The sequence below is a fragment of the Alternaria ventricosa genome (genome assembly GCF_023758065.1).
Source record: "Alternaria ventricosa strain BMP 2768 chromosome Unknown scaffold_1, whole genome shotgun sequence".
Classification (NCBI taxonomy): domain Eukaryota; kingdom Fungi; phylum Ascomycota; class Dothideomycetes; order Pleosporales; family Pleosporaceae; genus Alternaria; species Alternaria ventricosa.
This window is the reverse complement of record NW_026055681.1, coordinates 1,743,120-1,765,457: the sequence shown is the minus strand read 5'-3', so window position 1 is coordinate 1,765,457 and position 22,338 is coordinate 1,743,120. Positions and strand designations below refer to the sequence as shown.

Sequence of the window (22,338 nt, the reverse complement as noted above, 5' to 3'; positions counted from 1 at the left end):
AGAACATGTTGAGAACACCCCGGCTGTACTATTCCCCTCAGAACCTAAGACGATGCAACCTGGTGAAGTAGTACACGAGCCCAAACGCCAATCCTCCTAGATGCCCGGCATGACTTATTCGCGAGTTCGAGTCGTTGAGATAAAATCCATCGTAGACGGCATAAGCGGCAGTCATAGCCCAAAGTGGCATCGGTACGATGCCATAGATCAGCACTCTCGCGTGCGGGTTCATGCACGCTGCCACCGCGCCGATGCCCATGACGGCTCCGGAGAACCCAAGAGTCCTTGAATAGTCTCTGGCGTTAGGGCCTTCAGAACGCAACTTGTAATACCGATTGAACAAAGCGCCCACTCCTCCCGCAATCCCAGAGCCCAGAGCGATAGTCAGGTATCGCATTGGCGTTATCACAGGCGCTGCCGCTAAGAAAGAGCCCAAGAAATAAACGCTGACCATGTTCGACAATATGTGGAAGAGATCCACGTGCGTAAATGCCGCAGTGAGCAGCGACGTGTAGTTTCCATTTCGAAATTTGTCGAGGTTCAAGGTCATCGTGTCCATGAACTTTTGGTATGGCATCTGGAAGCCCTGTATAGCTTGGCTCTTAAGAAACGCCGCGTACCCGAAGATGGCAATATTGGTACCCATGAGTCCATACAGAACAAGCTTGTTGGACTTTACTTGAGCGCTGTAGGCGTCGTATGCGCGGGAGGAGAAGAGGCGTGATCGTGGTAGACTCAGGCGTCGGGGTGTGTGGGAAGGAGAGAAGAAGTGGAAGGTCATTTTTTTGGTAGTCTGGGGTGTCCTGAGCGTACGAAGGGCCCTTGAGAGGCCGAGCAAAGACGACATGGTGGGTTATGGGCTTTGAGTACGCGTTTCGGCGGCTGTTTATGCAAGTGTCGAAAGACAAGACCGACACGTATGACTGATGTGGAGAGATTCAGTTATTGAATCAATAGTGTGGCCGATATGTTTCTGGCTGGAATATACTACATTCGTCGTCAATACTCATGCAGCATTACACATGAAACGTACAGCTAGAGCGGACCTGGCGCGTGGTATCAAGACTGAAAGCGGCAAACAGAGAAGGTGTAATGAGGACACGCCGCTATCATTGCACAGAAATCCTCAAGTTGGATAGTCAAGAATTGGATGTCGCAGACGGGGACTGAGATAGTCGCCCTGGCACCGACGTCAGAAGGGCCAATGACAAGCACGCACGGACCCTTGCCCTCCACCAGCTTCAAGTTCCTTCTGCATAAAGCGGCCCGCCCAGCTACCACAACACCACACAGACCGACCTCACTGCACAAAATTACACCATCTTCTCTGCGCTTACCCTCTCGAGGCATCTACTAACTCCTACTGTCCTCAGTAACCCCCGCGCGAACCTCCAGTCGCAGACGACTCCACAAGGCGAAACCACGACATTGCGACTCTTTCGAGCCTCAATCAGCCTCTTCACAACGCACACCACCACGAGAAGCCGACACCCGAGTTGCTGCTAAACAGTCAGCACTCCCATCCCGCGCTTACCTAACCCCACTTTCTTCGGCATACACTATACGAGCCTCCACACCCAAACCCCTCACTTGCATCTGCTCTGCTCTGCCGCAAGCGTTGCACACACACCAATCGCGCCTCTATCCACACTACTAGACCTTGACGTTCCGACCAACAACCCCACCTTCGGTGGACCCACATACACAATGACTTCAGAAATCACCAACCAACTAGCCGCAACGCAGCTAAGGTGAGTCGATGTCAAACGAAGCAAGAGCTACGCGCTGACATATTCCCAGCGATGCTACACCATCAGGAGAGGCAAACTGGAAAGCCGGTTTGAATGCGCCAGCGAAGGATGCGCGACCGCAGACAGAGGTATGCTATGGGCTTGGGAATCACATGTATTGGACATGAGCTAATGCTAGGGTAGGATGTTACAGCAACCAAGGGCCTTGAGTTTGAAGACTTCTTCATCAAGCGCGAGCTCATGATGGGCATTTTCGAGGCTGGATTCGAGAAGCCGTCACCAATTCAAGAAGAGACGATCCCCGTAGCCCTCACCGGCCGAGACATCCTCGCGCGAGCGAAGAACGGTACCGGAAAGACTGCCGCCTTTGTTATCCCTACCCTCGAGCGCATAAACCCGAAGAGCCCCAAGACGCAAGCTCTGATCCTCGTTCCCACCCGAGAACTCGCACTACAAACATCCCAGGTGTGCAAGCAATTGGGACAGCATCTCGGTGTTAACGTCATGGTCTCGACTGGTGGTACAGGATTGAAGGACGATATTATACGGTTGAGCGACCCCGTTCACATCATCGTTGGAACACCTGGTAGGATCCTGGATCTGGCTGGAAAGGGCGTAGCAGATCTGTCCGCCTGCCAAACATTTGTCATGGACGAGGCTGACAAGCTCTTGTCACCTGAGTTTACCCCCGTTGTAGAGCAGCTTCTTGGCTTCCACCCCAAGGACAGGCAAGTCATGCTGTTCAGCGCTACCTTTCCTATCGTAGTCAAGAGCTTCAAGGTACGTTTGACCAGCGTCTCTACGACGACAAGCTTGCTAATACAGTGCAGGACAAACACATGAACTCTCCGTACGAAATCAACCTGATGGACGAGCTGACCCTTCGCGGTATCACACAGTACTACGCCTTCGTTGAGGAGAAGCAGAAGGTCCACTGTTTGAACACCCTCTTCAACAAGCTGCAGATTAATCAGTCCATCATCTTCTGCAACTCCACAAACCGTGTAGAGCTTCTTGCGAAGAAGATCACCGAACTCGGATACTCCTGCTTTTACTCGCATGCGCGCATGCTCCAGCATAACCGTAACCGCGTCTTCCACGACTTCCGCAATGGCGTTTGCCGAAACCTTGTCTGTTCGGATTTGCTCACCCGTGGTATCGATATCCAGGCCGTCAACGTCGTCATCAACTTTGATTTCCCGAAGAACGCCGAGACATATCTGCATAGGATCGGTCGATCTGGTCGTTTTGGACATCTGGGTTTAGCGATCAACCTGATCAACTGGGAAGATCGCTTCAACCTTTACAGGATCGAACAGGAGCTTGGTACCGAAATCCAGCCCATCCCGCAAGTCATCGAGAAGAACCTATACGTTTACGAGTCCCCCGAATCAATCCCTCGCCCTATGTCCAGCGCCCAACGTGTTCCTGGTCAAGGTCAAGGTCAGCAACAAGAACAAGATGGTGCTGCGCGCGGTAACCCCAACGCGCGAGGCGGCTTCCGTGGCGGTCGTGGTGGTGGCGGCCAGTTCCAGGGACAGCGCCGAGGTCCTCCACAAAACCAACAGAACCGTCAGCCAAACGGTCAGAACCCTCAGCGAAATCCTAGGCCACAGCCTACAGGTGCACCTCCTGCCTCGTAGCAGAGTCCGGTGGTCCTGATCTCTGCAGTGTCTTGAACCTGACGTCTAGATTACGTCTTCATGTCACGACAATTTTCTGTCAAGAGGCTGCGATATCATTAGGATGCCTTGCATCCATATGTGTTCATTACATTTCTTTCTTTTTTCATGACTATGCGATCAGTCGCGCCGAGGACACGGTACGGAATATCTGGACTTCTGCTATCAGGTTTAACGAATCGAATCATCGGCGCAATACGGTTCTAACGATCTCGACCTTTCTACATGTACTATATACCAAGGTCTACCAGGGTCACGTCTAGTTTTTGCTTTGCGTCGGTTGGCTGGTTTCGCCGACTTGCGTTGCTGGAGCCTTTTGCCTCTGCAGCAGAGTGCACTGTCTCCAGTTCTGCGCGCTCTTAGTCTTCAGTTCTCACTTCCATCCTCTTTTCAACAGCATTTGGCGGGTTAGGTATAGTCTTTTCAAAAGCCCAGTCCTCCTTGTATAGAGGATTGCGATTGGGTACGATCTTCTTCGGTACGACTATACCCTGTTCACGACGCTACTGGATATGTGTAGCTCCATCGAGCTATTCTACGTCTCCATTGACGGCACTTTATCACTTCCATGTCTGGTTCTTGACAGCAATTACTGTCTATGGCCATACAACTACATTCTCACCCTACTCGATGCGATGCTACACCTTGTCGCATGTCATTACGCTATGGGCTCTAGCTGCCCTCCTCCCTCCCCTAGGGTACCGCACCTACTCGGCGCTACGATTGAGCTCCTTTCAAGCCTAGTCATCTTGTGCTTTGTACAGCAAGCCCAAGACCAGATCAGACTGGATCTATACTTCCGATGCAGTCACACGAATACCTTAGGATATGCAACATCTCGTCCATGTTTGCGACGATTTGCTGTCGACTCTGCGGGTTTCGTGTGGTGGAAGTATTTCCAACAAGAAGAGATAACGAGATACGTTATCGCAACAAGAAAAGAAGAAAAAAGCCTTTGAGGACATGATTGAAGGACTCATGGATTACGGTCGCGGTTCGCAATGAGTAGAGCATTTGTTGCTCTCGTTGCCGCGACTACCGTTACTGATCATGCGGTACCGTTCTGGCATCGTGTTGAAGCTGCGTTAAGATAGCCCCAGATCCTCTCAATGCAAATTTACTTTCCTCAAGCCGTGTTTCCCTGATGTGCTGTAGCTTGTCTCCTTCAAGGTAGCTAGCTTGTTTTTCGTAAGGTGAATCCGAGCTATGTGACACATTCAGCATAGATCAGATCTCCTGGCAGTCTACCTTGCTTTGTAATGTTGTGCAGCTTCAGATTTTATACCAACGTAGACGATGGAACATCCATTGACTTGTTTCTTCGGACTTACTAACCCCACACATGCCCATGTCATGTATGTTACGATCCACGAATAGTTTGCTGAACATCAAACGCCGTCTTCTGCTTGTCGTCAGAACGCATATATGGCTGGTTCTTAGACCAACCTAGAACTGTTCTCGATAGACTCCACGATGGTCAGCCACTTTGAACGCTACCACCTACTTTCCCTCATCAAAGACAATGCACGCCTACTCTACGGCCCTGGATATACTTACTACATTACTACCTCCCGCGACAGCACTAACACTGCTCAGGCAAAGCTGTTTGGATATAACGTTAACGGAATTGGTGGACAAGTGCTACGTGTCGGGAATGCTGCGAATAGAGACATGGAACAAGCACTGGTGAATCTGCACGTGCAGTTGATGATACAAGTCTCTGTGCTGACTGGTAAGTCGACGAAATGTTGAGCCGTCGGAACATAAAGCTAACGCCATTTCTCCTAGAGCGCTATCCCGAGGGAAGGACGTTCAAGGTTGAGCTCTATGAGCCTCAACTCAAGAAGCCTCCAAGTGCTGGAGAACGATAATTGGGCATGGGCTTGATTTGGAAGTGGGACATGATCAGGAGGTCATGAAATGAACGGCTTGTAGATATTGTTTCCAACTTTAGTCCGATACCAAGAGAACAGTCTGGGATAGCTCATTACTCATAATCCGTCTGTCTTCTAGAAACCCACAGCCACACCAGGCCTTCTCTTCTCGATCCCCAAAACCATATCCACATACTTCCTGTTCAGAGCTTCCTTCTTCCGTGCAGCAAGCAGCGATGCGCTCTTGAGTACGTTCTTGATTTGACGACCGTTGAGCTCCACACTTGCTAGTTCCTCCAAATCCTGATTCTTCCATCCCTCTAAACCGCCCAAGCTCTTCAAAAAGTTCTGCCAGATGCTCTTCCGCGAGGCAGACGTGAGATCAGGGTATGCCATACTAATGTGAATACGGGACTGGAAGGCAGCATCGATGTTATCGACACGGTTGGTGGTCAAGAACAACATGCCTTCGTAGTACTCCAACACACGCAGGAAGATAGACACGAGCTTGTTTCGCTCTAGGTCGTGCGTACTGCGTGCTTCGAGGAAGACGTCGCATTCGTCGAGCAGAAGAACGGCGTTCCATTTGGATATCATCTCGAGGATGTTGGTGAGCTTGCTCTCGACTTGGTCGGGGTCGATGCCTAAGTCGCCGGCGGACATCATGAACAAGGGAGCGCGCATGTGCTCGGCTACGGACTCTGCGGTAAGGGTCTGGGAGATGTTAGTATTCTGAAGTAAATATGATTAGCTGACGCTTTGTGAGGCGGCTTACCTTGCCAACTCCGGGAGGGCCGCTGAGAAGAGTGATGTGGCCACGGCCTTTTCCGCTGATAATGTCATCGAACTTGCACTGGCTCATGGCTTGCGATTCGGCAAACGCAAGAATAAGCTCCTTCTGGTCTTGAGAGAGAACGAGCGAAGCAAAGGCATTGTCATTGAACTCGATGTCTTCGATGAGATCAAGGTAGAAAAACAGCCACTGCTTCTTCTTGAGCGAGTAGCCACGGACTCTAGGCAAGCATAGAAGGTGATGGTCCTCGGTGAGGCGTAGACGTTCTTCCTTGTCTTGCTTGCCAAAGACGTACGTCATCTCCGTCGGGTCTTGGATTTCGAGCTTCTCAGCGACAGCTTCAGGACCACAGGCGCATTCTTTTGCGCTGAGAGGATCGACTCGGTTGATAGAGCGGGGAGAGAAGCGTTGGAAGCTGTCCGAATCAATAATGATACGACCGGTGCACATGTACGGTGCCTCATTGCCCTCCCTGTCCCATCCAATCGCGAAGCCATCGTATGCCTTGTAGTGACTGCCAGCAAGTGCTTCAAACTTCTTACCACGGCTGATCAGCGCTTCTCTGACTTTGACTTCATGAGGATGGAATGATAATGGGAAGGCTGTCAAGCCCAGTATGGGAGCAGTGCCATGAAATTCTCGAACTCGAATAGTCTGGGCAGTACGACCGAAAGTGCTGCCGTTCCAGTCGATGGCCTCAAGGTTGATCTGGTAAATCCTACCGCACTGGGTATTGGCGTAGGAGCCTGACTTCAATTTGTAGACCCCATACGCTCCATTGTGAGAGTTGGAGTAGATGAGGGCGCCGGGCTGATACATGATCCAGATGTGATCGAATGTTACGATACCATGGCTGATATAGTCCTCGAATGTCTTGATGACGTCCTTGAGCTCAGAGGAAAGAACTTCGTAGAGTAGCTCAACGTGTTCAGCAGTTGTGGCATCGAGATCTTTTCTACTTTTGTACTCAAGTAGCTGCGCCCATCGATGGACGAAAGGAGTGAATGGCGCCTCGAACTCCAGGCGTTTCAATTCGCAATGGATGGCTGGGTAATCCTTCAGAACTTCAGCAAGAGCAGTCTTGAGCCAAGGAGACTGGATAATGATTGAGTGGATCTTGTATTTCCTGCGGGAGTCGTCTGACTTGAGCAGACGAGTGATGAGAGCGTGTTGGGCTGTCTCTTCATTCTCAGCAGGGTCTGCGACATCCTCAGGTTCCTGCTCAGTCCAGCTCCACTGCTTATTCTTGTCCCGCGGACCTTGATAGAAATTCTTGAAGGATGCAAGAGAACCTTCTGGTGCGAATTCCGTAGTGCCATTCGTATCCGTGACACCGTTGCTGGGAGTTTTGCCGGGCATGATGGTGGTCTTCAATCAAGACAAGACAAAGCGCGTAGATGAAATGACAAGAATTATGAGTTGCGAGGCTGAAGACACTGCTTCTGTACTCGACATCCCAATAGCCATGGTGAGAGGTACCTTTACTTTATACACCAAACCGGCCTGCAGGCACCAGCTTTACCTGCGAGAATCATGCTATTCACCCTGTTCAGGCGTTCCAATTCAACGTGAATACAGCAGCGGCTACAGCCTTGACTGTGCCACCTCATGGATGATCGACAATTCTGAGTGGCCATGATAGCGATACTAGGTAACCATGAGGATGGTAGCGCAAGGCGTACAATGGCTGGACCCAAGCAGCGGTGCCTAGATGTGGCAAAGTGCTGATGTCCGGTGAAGTCGCGAGGCTTGTCTCAGACGGAGTCATAGGTGACTCAGGCAGGTGCAATCCTCAAGTCATACCTGCAGCGGATGGGATGCTTGGCGCGGAGAAGATGCGGAGGTCCAGAGACGCGCTAAGACAGCGAGCGCATCGCGCAAGGCCAGGCCATGATTGGAGCCACCTCCCACCATGTCCAAAGAAGATGAGCCTTCATACATCGACTATGAGGCCTTTCTCGATCCAGACTTCTCGGCGACGTCATTCGCCAACACGCTCGTCCTCTCGACCAACAACCCCTCCGACACCCCGCTAGATCTGTCGACTCCGCTGTCGCGCGTCCTCTTCGATGTCCAGGAAGTCGACACACATATCGATACCCTGACTACCAAGTCGGCACTGCCGCTGCTCGAACACACGCGAGATCATGCCGAATCGAGCGGACGCATACTGCACGAGGTAGAAGGACAGGTTGCCAGCTTGACCGAGTCGTATAAGACCCTAGAGAAGGAGGTCATTGAGCGCTACGAGGTCGCCGAGCAGGTGCGATTGACAGCAGAGAGGCTCTGCGAGACTGTCAAGCTTGGCAGGGCTGTCGCGCGATGTCTCATGCTAGGCAGACAGCTCGAGGTGCGCATGTCGGAGCTGGGCGGTGTTGGCAGCGCAAAGAGGGAGGATCACAGAGCCATGGTGCGCTCGGCAGACACGATACTGTCGCTACGCCAGCTCCTTGCAGCTTCTCAACCAGGTGAAGAGGGCGAGGGTCTGGACAGGGTCAACGTGGTGAACACGCTCAAGAACGAGCTCGTCAACCCAGGCGAGCGCAGCATATCGTCGCGCGCTCAGCAGGTAGTCAAGGAATTCTCCATGTCCTCACTACTATCCTCATCAGGTCAAACATCGGCATCCACGTTTTCGCAAACCGAAGACACCAAGTCGAGAACCACGTCCGCGCTGCTCACCCTCTACCTCCTCTCGCCGTTATCGACCAAAACCACGACCGAGACCTTCGAACCGACCCTTATGCTCAATGCGCTACAAGATTACCTCCAGACCCAGCTAAAGTCATCCCTCGCATCGCTCGCGCGCGCCTTGGGCCAGCTCCCCACGTTAGACCGCACCCTCCTCGAGATATCCGCGCGGTGCCAGAACATCGTCGCACTACAATCCCTCCTTGAAAGCATCAAGCCACCCGCGCACCCTCTACTCGACGCCACACGTACTCCGAGCTTTTCCAACTTCCTACAACCCCTCCTCCAAGCCCTCGATACATCTTCGCTACCCAGCTACTTCTGGAGAACGCTTGCCTCCAACATGGCGCCGAGAGTGCAGGAGCTCATGAACAAGGGCGGTGTGTCTGCAAGGACGCTGAGGAGTAATAAGACTGCTGTTGGAGACTCGGTGAAGGAATGCGTGAGTCGTGGTAGTCAGTTACCTGGGGCGTTATCGAACAAGGGTGTCGCTGTGACTTGGGAGAGGGAGGCTGCTGTCATGGTTAGGAGTGTGACGGGGCCGATTAAATGAATAGACACATGAATACTTTGAGAAAATCCCTATGCGTAGTATCTAGAGGCATTGGCGCATGGGACTCACAGGACATGTTCATATCATTAACATCACGTATTGTTGTAATCAGTTTCACATCACATGCGATCGAAAGTAGACTCAACAATGATGATGAAGATAAAACCGGAACTCCATTAGCTAACGCTACCCATGGTCCCAAGTAAGAAAACGAGAACCGTGTCATTCCCCCATGTAATCATAACCATTTTGTACGCATATACCTCAGCATGTATGAAAAGTGATCAAATGCTGAAAGGGGTACTGGTACACGTGAAAGCGCCGGCATAACCAAAGAAACTCAGGAAGCGAGTCATTTACAACTCGTCCTTGACGCTCGAGGCAGAGGCCGAAGCCTCAGATGCCGCCGATGAGACAGAGTCGGTGACTTCAGAGGCAGCAGACTTGACAGACTTGGTAGCCTCGGAGGCGGCTGAGGAAGCTGAGTCGGAAGCGACAGATGCACCAGACTTGACGGTCTCGGTACCCTCTGAAGCGGCGGAGGCAGCAGAGTCGGTGGCGGAAGAGGCACTGGCCTTGGCGGATTCGGTAGCATCTGCGGCGGACTTAGCGGCAACTTCGGAGGCGGCCATGGCCTGTTCAGCGAGCTTTTCAGTCGTACCTTCGACGGCCTCACCAATGCTGGCCTCGGCCTTGTGTGATCCGTTCTCCTGGATGAACTGGACGAGGTCCTCGACAGTGCGGGAACCAGAGTAGTCAACTGGGGAGTCCTTCTTGCCAGCGGGGAAGAGCTTGATGGTGGGGAAACCCTGGATCTCATCGGGAACGTCGTTGGCGGTGGCGTCAACCTTGGCGATGGTCACAAGCTTGGAGAGCTCATCGGAAGCGTAGAGCTGGCCGAGCTCCTCGTACTTGGGAGCAAGAGCCTTGCAGTGACCGCACCAGGGAGCGTAGAACTCAACGAGAACGTCCTTGTCGTTGTTGAGGACGACATCCTTGTAGTTGTGGGCGACGATGGTGGTGACGGGACCGTCGTTGGACTCGGGAATGGGCTCAGACTTGATGCTGGGCTCGACCTTGCCAGCGAGGAAGTCCTCGACGAACTTGCCGATCTCCTTCTCGGTGATCTTGGCCTCCTGGTCGTAGGGGAACTTCTCGTTCTTCTCGGTGCGCTGGATAGCGAAAGCGGGCCAGGTGCCGACCTTCAGGTTGAGGTTACCAGCGTGCTGGCCGAAGGACTTGGCGTCGATGGTGGCGAAGTTGATCTCGCCCTTGTGCTTGAGAGCGAGGGGCTTCAGCTCCTTGGCGAACTCCTCGCGCTCCTCGGGAGTCTCAGCGAAGATGTATGCGAGAGGAAGGCCAGCGGCCATGTATCCGGCGTAGGTCTCGGGGCCGACCTCACCAATGAGAGGGGTAGAGGCGACCTTGGCGAACTCGCGGATAGCGTCCGCATCGAAGGTCTCGGTGAAGACGTCCTTGCCGTCGTCGAAGGACTTGTAGAGGACGAGGCCGGGCTGCTTGACACCCTCAGCCTTGGCAAGGGCGGCGTCGTTGGTGGCTCCGAAGAGGAAGTTGTCGCGGAGACCGTTGGCGACCGAGGTGAAGGTCTCGTTGGAGGCCTTGTCGTCGGCGGCGAAGTAGGCGACGAGGACGACCTTGTCGGCGGTCTTGAACTCCCCGAGAGTGTCCTTTGTGACGTCGGAGACGGCGGGGAGCGCCTGCTTGGTCATGTACGAGATCAAGCTGTCGGCCTTGCGCTGTCCACCGTAGGGCGAGACATTCTCGGGGCCGCGGAAGACCTTGAGGGTGGGGTAGCCCTCAACGCCGTACTCCTGGCACAGATCCTGCTCCTCTGTGCAGTCGACCTTGACGAGGGCGATGTCCTTCTCCTTAAGTGTGGTAGCCGCCGTCTCGTACTCGGGAGCAAGTGCTTTGCAGTGGCCGCACCATGGCGCGAAGACTGTAGGAATTGTTAGTTCTGCAATTATTTCTTTGAGTCTTGAGTAACTCAGGAAAGCTTACACTCTGCAAGAACGAGGTCGTTCTCCTCGATGAAGCTCTTGAAGTTGTCGGTCTTCAGTTGCTTGACATCAGATGCGGCGGCGACGGCCGCAAAGAACGCAGCGCAGACAGTCGTGTACTTCATTTTGCTGTGCTTGTATGTGGTTGAAGTTGGGTAGGCACGACGAATTGGGGTAGAAGTAAGAGAGGACAGCGGTAGAGGAGCGCTTTATATTCCAAGTGGAGGGCTGTGGCTGTAGGAAACCGTGTTCACTCCAGCTTAGCGCTAGAGGGCATGGTCCCTGCGCCTCCACCTATTTTCACCGCATTGAGAGACCACGTTGAACTTACCACCCACTGCACTTACCCGCCGATGCCTGTACCCACCTTTGTCTAGCATTTCCCTAGCACTTTCGCCGCCGCCCCTCTATATCTCACTCACATCGCTTGGTCTCCCGACCGCTTGCAGTTAGCTTGCTGTTCCTGCCGATCCCAGTGCATATTATTAATCTGTGGTCACATTCTACTTGCCATCCCCAACTGCGGCGAGTGTCAGCTTCCGAGGACAGGTGTTCCTTCACTCGGGTCATTCCAACTTGATTCACTCGGTGTGGCTCGTATCATTTCAATCGGCCCTCAACTAGTGGTGTACCCAGGTAGTCCTGGGAAATGCCGACCGACCCGTGGGCAATCGCTTCCCTACTTGGCAAAAGTTCTAAAATGGGTTCGCTGGGTACTCATCGAATGCTCAACGTCTGAATGGCTTGCCTTTTATCAATTCTGGTACATAGGGTACTCGCAATGTGTGTCGAGAGGAAACGTGGTCGTGTGAAATCTTACCGCGGAACACTTCCGTTCTTATCTTATCTAAAAAAGCACATCGCCATCACTGAACGCGAGATGTGTTCTTAGAGCCGTAATCAACAACGATATCAAAGTTAATTCATGACTAAAAACCTACGCAGCAGTAGCGACTGTTTGACTTGCATCCTTCGCTTCATCTATCCCCGCTCCTTCTTTCAACTTGCGCATCCTCTCCTCCTCCTTCCTCTTCATCTCTTCTTGAATTCGCAATCGCTCGGGGATAACTTGTTGCCTCTTTCCAGTAATCTTGAACCCTTCAATCCGGTCCTTTCCCAACGCCTTCATGGTCTTGCGCTCCACCGCGCTGTAGTTCCCATCGGCACGATCAAACACAAAAGGCTCCTTGACGGACACCGGTGGGTTGGTAATGACGCGGACTTGACGAAGTTGGTTGTTGGACGCTGAGTGCAGCATCAGCGGATGCAAAAGGTAGACGTCGCCAACTACACCGGTGGCTTCCACGAAAGCCTCGTCGGGCATACTGGCAGCTAGGTCGTTAAACCACTTCAGTCCTTGCTCTTGCACAAACTCTGGATTTTGCGCTCTTGGCGTCATCCTTGGGCTGACTCCGTCAGGATTCTCGTATAGATGCTTCGCCACAGTGGGAATGGCGGCAGGACAAATGTAGGTTCCACCACCGCCTGGAGCGATGTCTGACCATAGCGGGATGACCAAAAGCGCTTGCTCAGGCGAATCGAGGTAGTGAACAAAGAAGTCTCCGTCGACGTGCCAGCCAGGTAGCTCTTGAGGGCGCACCACTTTGTTGTGACCCTCCGGCGTTCCGAGGTTTACGATGAAGCCATCTTTCCAAGTCGATGCGTTAGAATCAACGCGGTCGCTGCCACCCACAAGGTTGCAAATTCCAGCCCAGGCTTTTGGTGCAAACTCTTCGACAGAAAATTCGTTGAAGAAGGGCATGTTTGTTCGCTCGGTGTGCCTGTATCCGTCATGTCAGTGTCTGTTTATTGCTGCACGTAAGACACAGAAAATGAACAAGAAAGCGTACCATGTTGACATGTCCTTGGGATCCATACCCAATCGTGTCCAGAGCGTTTCCTGGAGGCCTTCTGCTTGCTCTCTTGTGAAGCAGTCACTCAACTTCAACCATCCGTTCTCTAGAAAGAAGTCGATTTGCTCTTGCGAGAGCTTGTATTGCTCCTCTGCGTTGGCCATTGTGTCGTATAATAGTTTACGTGAGTATTGTATGTACTGCGATGTTGTCTTCGTTTGGTAGATGTGGTATGATCGTAAGTCTTGTGTCTGATACAAGAGACAAAGTCAAGCTTATATGTCGTAAGTGAACATTTAAGAACGTATTTATGCGCCTGGGAATGGATATCCTATTACCGCCCTCACGCGATTCTTAACGCCACCGACGGTAGGCGTAATGCTGCTAACGGCAGTAATGCCAATTTATCCGGTGGACGATTAGCCATGTGCCCGTTCAAGGTGCTACACGTGCCGTCCCCAGAAGTGCAAGCCCTGGAGATGTCCTGCGGGGCAAGCTGTTTGGGGAAGCCGGCGGGGAATCCTCTCGTACTAACGAGAACATCGGAAATCCTAAGGCCCGCTGTTACCACGACCTAGACCGAGTAGGAGAAAAAGCCAGGGCGCTGCGAAGACTAGGTTATCTCCGGGTATTTCAACTGTCCGAGAGCCACCAGCAACGGCCCCGTGGTTGTCCTCCGCGGACGCGCAGTTTTTGGTTGATTGGCTACAAAGATCGCGGCAGGATTTTGGCAACGGGTAACGCGCTGCACTACGGCACGACGGATATTCTCCTTCGATGGCAGATGACTAATTCATGGGACTTGGAAGATGATTGCGATGGTTGGTATGCATATTATTACATTCTACATACAATATTTACCCTTACATCAGCATCGTCCGTCGCGGAATAGAGCGCCGTTATTCATGTCATTACCGCGTCGCGCGCATTCAGGTCGCAGTCCCCCTAGTTTCCAGGCCACCAGATGTAGTTGTTGGTCTCCTCTGGCGTATCGAAGACAAGCTCACTGCTCGAATCGGCCGGCCGATCAGGGAATGCGTTGGCCTGAATGTTCCAGACCTTCATGTCGGAAGCCTTGACAGTAGAGTTGCTGCCAGCCCAGATGCTGAATCCAGTGCTGTCGGTACGAGCAGGGTAGATACGAGTCGTAAGCCAGAAGCGGTCGTTGACAAGGACTTCTACGAGAGATCCGTCAACGAAGATGTCCATATGAAGAGACTCGGTGGTACCGTTGGAGAACGTGTAGGGGTAGAAATATCCCAGCATAGTATAGTTGGCGAACTCAACGATAGAAGATGAGTGCGAGCGGTCGACGTTGATGGTGTAGTTCTCAGGACTGTACCAGACGATGGTCTTTTCTTCGTGCCCAGGCGATTGGGCAATGACCACACCGGCAGGTCCAGTGAAGTCAGAAAGCTTAACCTGGAGATGCATATGACTACTGCCGTTGCCGGAGATCGCGCCGGAGACACAGGCATTGTCGCCAGTCTCGATGACATGGGGCTCAGCTCCAGCGTGGAAGCCTTCCACAACCTCAGGTAGAGGACGGGCTCCTAGAGTGTATCCAGTGAAGGTACCATCACTGTGTTCTTCAACACGAGTGTTGCCCTTTGTAGTCAGACCGCCATTGGTGTTGACCAGGTCCTTGGTCTTGATGACGTACATCTCTCGAGGGATGGCCATGGCACCTTGGTAACCCATCTGGTTGATCGCAAAGTTGTTGCTCTCCTCGTTGGCCCAACCCCACTGGACGCGACGGTCGTTCTTTGAATCCCAGAAGCTGGTAACCGCGTAGAGAAGACCGGAGTCGATGGCGCCGCCCGACAGAGGGGTGAACTCAACAGAGCCGTTGTCCCTTCTGTTGACCTGGCCTTCATTCCACAGGCCCCATTGTGCACGTGGATGCCAGGTAAGGTTGCCGCCTTCAGTACCCTGTAGGAAGCACGAAGTCAGTACATGTGTCACATGTAGCCGCCACGGCCGGAACTTACCATTAGAACGTAGTAATGAACGTCGTCATCTTCATCGGTCAAAGAGAAAAAGTTCGATCTGTAAAATCAGTACACGAGCGATTGCGGAGAACGGATACTTGCTCACACTTCGAAGTTGAAGCCATAGGTTCCGGTCTCAAGCAAAGAGCCAAGAGTCTCGTTCCTCTCGGGCTCCCACAGAGCGCCAAGGAAAGTCCAGTCTGTCAAGTTGCTGGCGGGAGCGCTGTAGAAGGGAATACGGCCACCGCCACCCTCGCCCTTGATGCCAGAACCAAGAACCATGTACCAGTGGGGCTCCTCTTGTCCTAGAAGAGCATCCATCTCCGGCCAAGGCTCGACGAAAGGATCGCGCCATCCGGTAATATTCCATCCGCTGGGTGGCTCGGTCATGATAGGGTTGCCAGCATACTGCTCCCAGGTTTCGCCGCCATCGTTAGAGATGACGATGCTCTGGCTCTCAGTTCCCTTGATATAAGGTAAGGCCCAGTTTGTGGGGAGGTATTGAACAGAAGTGTAGAAGGCGATGAGAGTACCGTCCTGCTGTCCTTGGAGATTCACGGGTTGAGCTGAGCCTGAGAATATGCCAAGACCATAGTAACTGCTGTTGTCCGAGTCAGGAAAAGGACCGGTGCCAACAGACTGTGCCTGATCATCTTCCCAGCCTCCAACATCTGTCCAAGTAATCATGTCTTTGGAGGTTGCATGACCCCAAGAGATGTTACCCCAGTTGACGTGGTTGGGATGCCACTAGAATGGAGATGTTAGCTTGGCTGCGCGTGAAGTTGCGGCGGCGAGCGCGGGGAGAACGTGCCTGGTAATGCAGATGATAAGTATCCGTTGTAGGGTCGTACATCATTCCACATGCTAGAGTAGAGGTACGAAGTCAGTATTTGTCTCACATGCACTTCGTACAGCCAAAACTTACGATCGTTGAGCCATCCTGCCGGTGCGGAGAAGTGGTAGGTAGGGCGCCATCTTGAGAAGAGAGTGTTATTGCCCAAGTTCTCGATGATATCGGCAGTCAGTACAGCTGGCACCTCCTGCGCGCCGACGGCGGAGAGGCTTCCAAGAGCAACGCTCAGGAGAGGAAGAGATCGAAACATGATGAGCTTGCAGATCGATACTCGAATCTAACGGCAGCCATGTGAGGGTTTATGTACTTTTCCGCAGTAAACAAGCAGGGTCCACCAAGATCATTTGTGATCAAGATATTTGAGTCCAAGAGCTTGCGCCCCGAGTCTATGGTCTGGGCTGGCGCAATCCCGAAGCTGGGTGCAGTAGCTTGTTGACGATCCCCGCAAATTCGGCACCAGCTCTCCATGTTCCCCACAATCGGTACTGGAAAGAAGAAAGTGTCGTTCTCGAACATGCATGGAGAGGCTGGTATGCGCCACTCGGTCATCTCTTGCACGTTTGCTAACGTGATGTGACATAGCAGCGAGTCTCAAAGTCCGGGAGACTCTCCGATGAAGCTCGTGATACCTGCGCCTGGTCCAAGTCGAGGAAGACTTTTTTTGTATACACGACGTGGCTTGGCTGGAAATTACCGACAACGGTCCTTAGTAAGAAATGGGTTGTTGTGATACCGAGTATTCTCCCGAGATCCAAGTCTTACTGCGGGGATACCCAAGGGCTTGACTATGGAGAATCCGGACGACATCGGACACTTTGGGGTAGCTTCGGAGCGTGCAGCCACCCCATACAAGGGAAAAACTGAACACCCATGAGCCTACATCAAGATAAAAGCTTGAGAAGTTGGTGGCCTAACGGCGACGTAGGCTCCTGGGTGTTCAGTTTTCCACTTGTATAAGGTGCAGCCCTTGCGCAGGAACGCTCGTGCGGAGGAACGAGCAGTCCCATGGAAAGGCGGCATGAAATGGGGTACCATACATGTAGAACGCAGACGCGCTATTGCGTGCCACGATGCGTAGGTATGGTACATGCACTGCCGAGCATTATGTATTTCCAGAATGTAGTAGTGCAGAGTGGTATCATCTGAGATATACTGATGAGCGATGCATCTCAAGGGGAACATACGCGAGTGTATGGGTGAATGGGGTGGAAGTCGCGCTCTCGGGAGACGTCGTGGCGGGCCCGCGAGACGTCATTGCTGGCGGGCGAATCAGGAAGCTTCCCTCGGAGCCTCCACGTTTCCTTTCTCCCAGCACCGCCGCATCACGCGAACGCGACTCTTCCCCGGTTGTGTTCGGTCTCATCACCCTCAGATGGGGACACGCATTCCTTTCTAGTCGCCTTGCACCTTCACCAAAGCACCATGAGTCGACTCAAGCTCTACGTCGCAGGCTCGGCCGCCATGGCCAACATTGTGCTGATGCGCGCATACTACGAGCGCCCCAACTTCTACTCGGCCGCCGTCTACATCTCCCAGAGCACCGGCTCGCTCATGTTCCTCGTCAACTTGATGCTCATCGTCGCCGCGAGCTTCGGCTATGGACTCCAACGCCTCTTCTACGGCCCCCTCCGCCCCATCGAGACCGAGCAGCTGTACGACAAGGCCTGGTTCGCTGTGAGCGAGACATTGCTGGCCATGACTATCTTCAGGGATGATCTCGGCATGTGGTTCTTTGCAATGTTCCTCTGCTTGCTGGCAGGCAAGGTCTGGCAGTGGATCGGAGAGGGGAGAGTCGAGTTCCTCGAGCAACAGCCTCCGGCAAACCCGAAGCTCTTCCACACTCGCCTCATGAGCTCCTTGCTATTGTCCGTTGCCTTCGACATCTTCATGATGCAGTATTGCATCGATTCGATCCTGTCAGAGGCACGGCCGGGTGTCATGGTCATGTTTGGCTTCGAATACGTCCTCCTAGCCACCGCATCGATATCGACCCTACTACGATACGCACTCTCGCTCGTCGAACTATATATTACACACCGCCAAGAGAAAGCACGAGAGGAGACTCGTCGAATCGCAAGGGAACAAGCCCGCCAGCAGGCTACAGCAGAAGGAACTGAAGCGCCTGCTGAGGCAGACGACGATGAAGACGAAGGCGACGTGCCCGGATGGGAAGAGAAGGGTCGTTGGGTATTCTACTTGGATCTCGCGACCGACTTCGTCAAGTCCTTCGTCTACCTGGGCTTCTTCGTCATCTTGATGACTTTCTACGGCATACCAATCCACATCATGAGAGACTTGTTCATGACGATCCGATCCCTCCTCAAGCGCATCCACGACTTCATCCAGTACCGAAACGCGACCCGCGACATGAACACACGCTATCCTGATGCGACGGCAGAAGAACTCGAGCGGGAGAACACATGTATCGTCTGTCGCGAAGAGATGCGGCCTTGGACACAACCAGGCGCAGATGGTGCACAGCCAGGTCGAAGAATGGATGAGCGACAACGGCCGAAGAAGCTCCCCTGTGGGCACATCCTACATTTCGGATGTCTCCGTAGTTGGCTTGAGCGACAGCAGGTCTGTCCCACGTGCCGAAGGCCAGTACTCTCATCGGCAACGACACAAACTACGCAACACAACAACCAAGCCAACCCGGGCGAGCAAAATCTCCAGAACCGAGAGGCACTGCGAGCAATGTTTGGAGGGAACGCGCAGCAAGGTGCTGTCGGAGGGCAACAAGGACAAGGCCAGGGCCAGGGTCAGCAGGCTGCACCACAGGGTGGACAAGCAAATCCTCCAGCAGGCAACATGCGCGTGTTCAACTTCGGGCCATTTCGGATCGCTCTCGGGAACATTCGCGTACCACCAGGACAACAGGACAATGTCGCTGTGCAGAACGCGATTCAGCGATTGCGCGAGCAAGCCAACGGAAACAACGCGGCGCAGAATCAAGAACATCAAAACCAAGCACAGGGCCACACGGGCTTCACGCCATGGGCTACTCCCAGCCTTCCCACCGGCCCCATCCCCGGAGCGGTCGCGCTGCATCCGTCAGATATTCAGTCCGACATATTGCGCATACAACAGAACATCATTGAGTCGATGCGGCATCTCAACGCACAACACGAGCAACTTGAGGTTGTCCATAGACTTCTTGGTGAGCTCAACAGGCTTCAGCAGGCTTCAGGCGTGGCTGCCGCGACAGGGCAAGAGCTACCACCTATTGCCCCATTGAACCCACCTAACATGAACGCGTTCGTACCGCAAGCCTACTTCGCCAGAGGGTCCGTTCTGCGACAGGGCGATCCCGGTGTGCCTGAAGGCTTGACGCTACCGGAAGGGTGGACATTGAGGCCGATGGCCCTAGCGCCACGGAATAGCCAAGAAAGCGCGACACGTCCATCCTCGCAACCTGGACATTCGGCGCCAGAGAGTGGCTCGATACCGCCTCAACTTCAGACAACACAGCCAGTAGCGGAACCTGACGCAGGGCCTTCGACGTCCGCTCCCGCGGCCTCACAAAACCAGCCAGCTTCGTCGACTCCAAACCCGACTACTTCCGATGAGCCCTCCAATCGTTCGCCGAAGCCTGCAGAGCCTAGCTCTCTCGAGTCAAGCTGGAGCTTTGGTAACGTAGGAGAGAGGACTGAGGCCGAGGGTTCAAGCTCTGCGGTTGCTGGAAGCAGCTCTGAGGGCCAGACTGCAACAAGGCGGACTGTTACTGTTGAAGATGTCGAAGACGGCGAGCAGTAGCTGGACGATGGGCGATGACACTGGTACGGTTCTGTATTGCATAGCGAGGCGTTCGGGTTTGTTGATTATTCTTGAGCGACAGGGAGTCGCATGTGTCAATGAAGTACGACAGGGAATCCCTGCGAATGCCAATTCATCACACCGGTCGGTGCTCCACCGCGTTTCTCGAGTGTATATTTGATTGTATCACCATCATTGAACAAAACAATGAAGCATGCCTTGTTAACCATTCATCTTGTATGCACCTCGCACACACATGCTCTTCAACTCGCAGGAATCCAGCGCCCGAGACGACACTGGACGATGGTTTGATGCACATTCGAATGCACATGTACATGCACGCACTCGGCCCTCCACTACCAGACCCACAAAGCTTATCGATGCCGGCCTAGCCTGCCCCATCCCGTCGTCGCTTGCCGCTAGCGCGAAACACGTGTCCAGTCAAACCTCGACTGCCTCCCAAGACACCATATCGAGGCGGCTACGTGCAGGTCGTGAACAGCACCAGGTTGAAACGGCGGCCTAGGCGGTGCGAGGACGGTGGGTAGCACCCAGTAACAGCTGCAGGAACGCAAGCCCTGCGACACACTTGCAAGCCCTCGAGGGCGTGTGCAGACCAGGGTCGGGCTGCCAACGGAATAAGTGTAAGGGCCCCCGTCTTGGGCGAGCGTGTTAACGGCGACTTGACTCGACTTAACACGACTTGTGATTTGGCTTTTTGGATGACTCTTCATTCACTCTCGCTAATGGATGCTTAGACCGCACTTTGTTTCTTGCAATTTTGTATACCTATCGTCCTTTTCTCTTCCCTTCTCTTCAGTTCCATTTTGCTTTGCATCTTTTCCTTGTTCGTTGTCTTGCGTTTTAGCGATGGCGGTCAAGTTAGACCATGCGCATGTTGCGCGTAGGCCTGAAGAGGCCGAGGTATCTACATGCGTCTCAGGCATCATAGAAGCTTTTCAAAATGGACTGGATATTTTCAAAAGCTTGCGCGAAAGAAGAAGAAAGCGCAGATCAAAGAGAGATACCGACACGCCTGATTCAACAAGTACTGCCGAGCACCAACTCTCAAAAAGCTTGCGCAGAGGGCCAGAGGAGGTGGCCGGGAAGTATACTGAATGCTACTACAGCGGCATCGGGCCGCGATTCGCAAAGGGCGATGGTAATTATAAAGTCCACCTAACACATAAGCCGTACTAACGTAATGCAGCTATCGCGCACCAGTCACTCGCAGAGACATTGATCAAATTAAACACAGGCCTCGTTGCCATCATCGCAGCGTTCCTGAACCATGACGCGCAAAAAAGCGGAAAGGGTCACCTAGACATAGACTACAAGTCGTTGACCCACCTGTCCGACGCATCGCGGCGTGAAGCAATACAAAGCCTTACCCAGTTATATCAGCGACTAAGCCAATCTCAACTCCAGCTGCATAACATTGGCGCTCCACCATGCCCGCGATGTGGCACAAGCAAACACCACGACTGCTCCTCTCGCAGCACTAGCCCTGAGAAGGAGAAGAAGAAGTCGAGCTCCACTCGTCAACGTTCCTCGGGCCATGTAGTCACACGCATGTCCATGAAGAACCGAAGCTCGAATGAACCCCGGCTCGTCGTCATGCGGCCTAAGACCACCCGCAAGGGCAGCTCGTCGAGTAAGGAATCTTCTTCAGTGAAATCGCCCTCAAGTTCATCGCGCAGCTCTTCACCGCTGGCATCCCCTCAGCCAAAGAAGATCCAGATGGCTCCACAGTTGCCCTTGTACGTACCTGTCGACCCATTCGAGCTCGAGACTTCTGGTGTCATCAGAGGCACACTTGGTGGCGCAGCACCAAAGGCCAGTAGTGGTGGTGTCAAAAAGCGCGTTGATTCCTTCGACGACCCGCGCGAACCATGGCCTCAAGAGAACGCCCACACAACTACCAAATCGCCCTCCCCAAAGCACCATAACGAGCCCACCCCCAAGCTCCCCACCTTTACCCCTACATCCCGCCGCTCTCCATCTCCTGCTCACTCCAAACCCGCAGTCTCTTCCAAGCCTCCCCCAGTCCCGGAGAAGCCCTCTTACCTATCCCCTCCACCACTCCTCGACCAGGCCCCAGCAACCCTCCACTTCCGCCGCCGCTTGGACAAGGCCACACCGTCGAGCTATACATTTGCTTCCGGCAGCACGAGACTGGGAGAGATACCCGAGAGACGCTGGAACATGCCTTTTGATTACGAGGAAGCTGAACGCCTCAACACCGAGGCTGCTTTAAATGGATACCCCAATGCGCCCACGGCAGATGCCAAGGACGCGAAGAAGAAGAAGCGTTTTGGCTTCATGCGACGAGGTGATTAAAGAATCATCTCGTCGGTGTTTGTTTTATGTTTGTACAACTGTTGTCCCTCTCTTTTCGCGTATTGGTCCTTGCGGGTCTGCTTTTCGCTCTTGCTTACAGGTGTTGGCGTTCACGCTGATTGACTTTTCTCTCTACTCTATTGTTTTCATGGCGTTGGTCGGCATCTCTTTTCCTCTCTC

The 22,338-nt window shown here is 53.3% G+C and overlaps 8 protein-coding genes across 8 annotated transcripts; 4 read left to right on the top strand and 4 right to left on the bottom strand.

The window, feature by feature from the left end:
- Positions 1-1,707: 1,707 nt before the first annotated feature.
- Positions 1,708-3,394, top strand: DHH1 (DExD/H-box ATP-dependent RNA helicase dhh1; the record flags this gene model as incomplete). Its single annotated transcript, XM_049338563.1, has 4 exons — positions 1,708-1,751; positions 1,801-1,879; positions 1,935-2,531; positions 2,582-3,394. The coding sequence occupies 4 exons, from the start codon at positions 1,708-1,710 to the stop codon at positions 3,392-3,394; spliced, it is 1,533 nt and encodes a 510-aa protein (XP_049204448.1).
- A 2,048-nt stretch (positions 3,395-5,442) lies between these two features.
- On the bottom strand, positions 5,443-7,459 carry J4E93_000603 (uncharacterized protein; the record flags this gene model as incomplete). Its single annotated transcript, XM_049338562.1, has 2 exons — positions 5,443-6,021; positions 6,083-7,459. The coding sequence occupies 2 exons, from the start codon at positions 7,457-7,459 to the stop codon at positions 5,443-5,445; spliced, it is 1,956 nt and encodes a 651-aa protein (XP_049204447.1).
- Positions 7,460-8,012: 553 nt separating this feature from the next.
- On the top strand, positions 8,013-9,344 carry J4E93_000602 (uncharacterized protein; the record flags this gene model as incomplete). Its single annotated transcript, XM_049338561.1, has 1 exon — positions 8,013-9,344. One exon carries the CDS (start codon positions 8,013-8,015, stop codon positions 9,342-9,344), a length of 1,332 nt encoding a protein of 443 aa, XP_049204446.1.
- A 356-nt stretch (positions 9,345-9,700) lies between these two features.
- Positions 9,701-11,490, bottom strand: J4E93_000601 (uncharacterized protein; the record flags this gene model as incomplete). Its single annotated transcript, XM_049338560.1, has 2 exons — positions 9,701-11,304; positions 11,367-11,490. 2 exons carry the CDS (start codon positions 11,488-11,490, stop codon positions 9,701-9,703), a joined length of 1,728 nt encoding a protein of 575 aa, XP_049204445.1.
- An 812-nt stretch (positions 11,491-12,302) lies between these two features.
- On the bottom strand, positions 12,303-13,382 carry J4E93_000600 (uncharacterized protein; the record flags this gene model as incomplete). Its single annotated transcript, XM_049338559.1, has 2 exons — positions 12,303-13,146; positions 13,216-13,382. The coding sequence occupies 2 exons, from the start codon at positions 13,380-13,382 to the stop codon at positions 12,303-12,305; spliced, it is 1,011 nt and encodes a 336-aa protein (XP_049204444.1).
- Positions 13,383-14,163: 781 nt separating this feature from the next.
- J4E93_000599 (uncharacterized protein) lies at positions 14,164-16,312 on the bottom strand (the record flags this gene model as incomplete). Its single annotated transcript, XM_049338558.1, has 5 exons — positions 14,164-15,150; positions 15,210-15,267; positions 15,316-15,956; positions 16,021-16,073; positions 16,135-16,312. The coding sequence occupies 5 exons, from the start codon at positions 16,310-16,312 to the stop codon at positions 14,164-14,166; spliced, it is 1,917 nt and encodes a 638-aa protein (XP_049204443.1).
- A 1,172-nt stretch (positions 16,313-17,484) lies between these two features.
- J4E93_000598 (uncharacterized protein) lies at positions 17,485-19,818 on the top strand (the record flags this gene model as incomplete). The annotated part of the gene is made up of 1 exon (XM_049338557.1): positions 17,485-19,818. The coding sequence occupies one exon, from the start codon at positions 17,485-17,487 to the stop codon at positions 19,816-19,818; it is 2,334 nt and encodes a 777-aa protein (XP_049204442.1).
- An 870-nt stretch (positions 19,819-20,688) lies between these two features.
- J4E93_000597 (uncharacterized protein) lies at positions 20,689-22,158 on the top strand (the record flags this gene model as incomplete). Its single annotated transcript, XM_049338556.1, has 2 exons — positions 20,689-20,980; positions 21,029-22,158. The coding sequence occupies 2 exons, from the start codon at positions 20,689-20,691 to the stop codon at positions 22,156-22,158; spliced, it is 1,422 nt and encodes a 473-aa protein (XP_049204441.1).
- Positions 22,159-22,338: the final 180 nt, after the last annotated feature.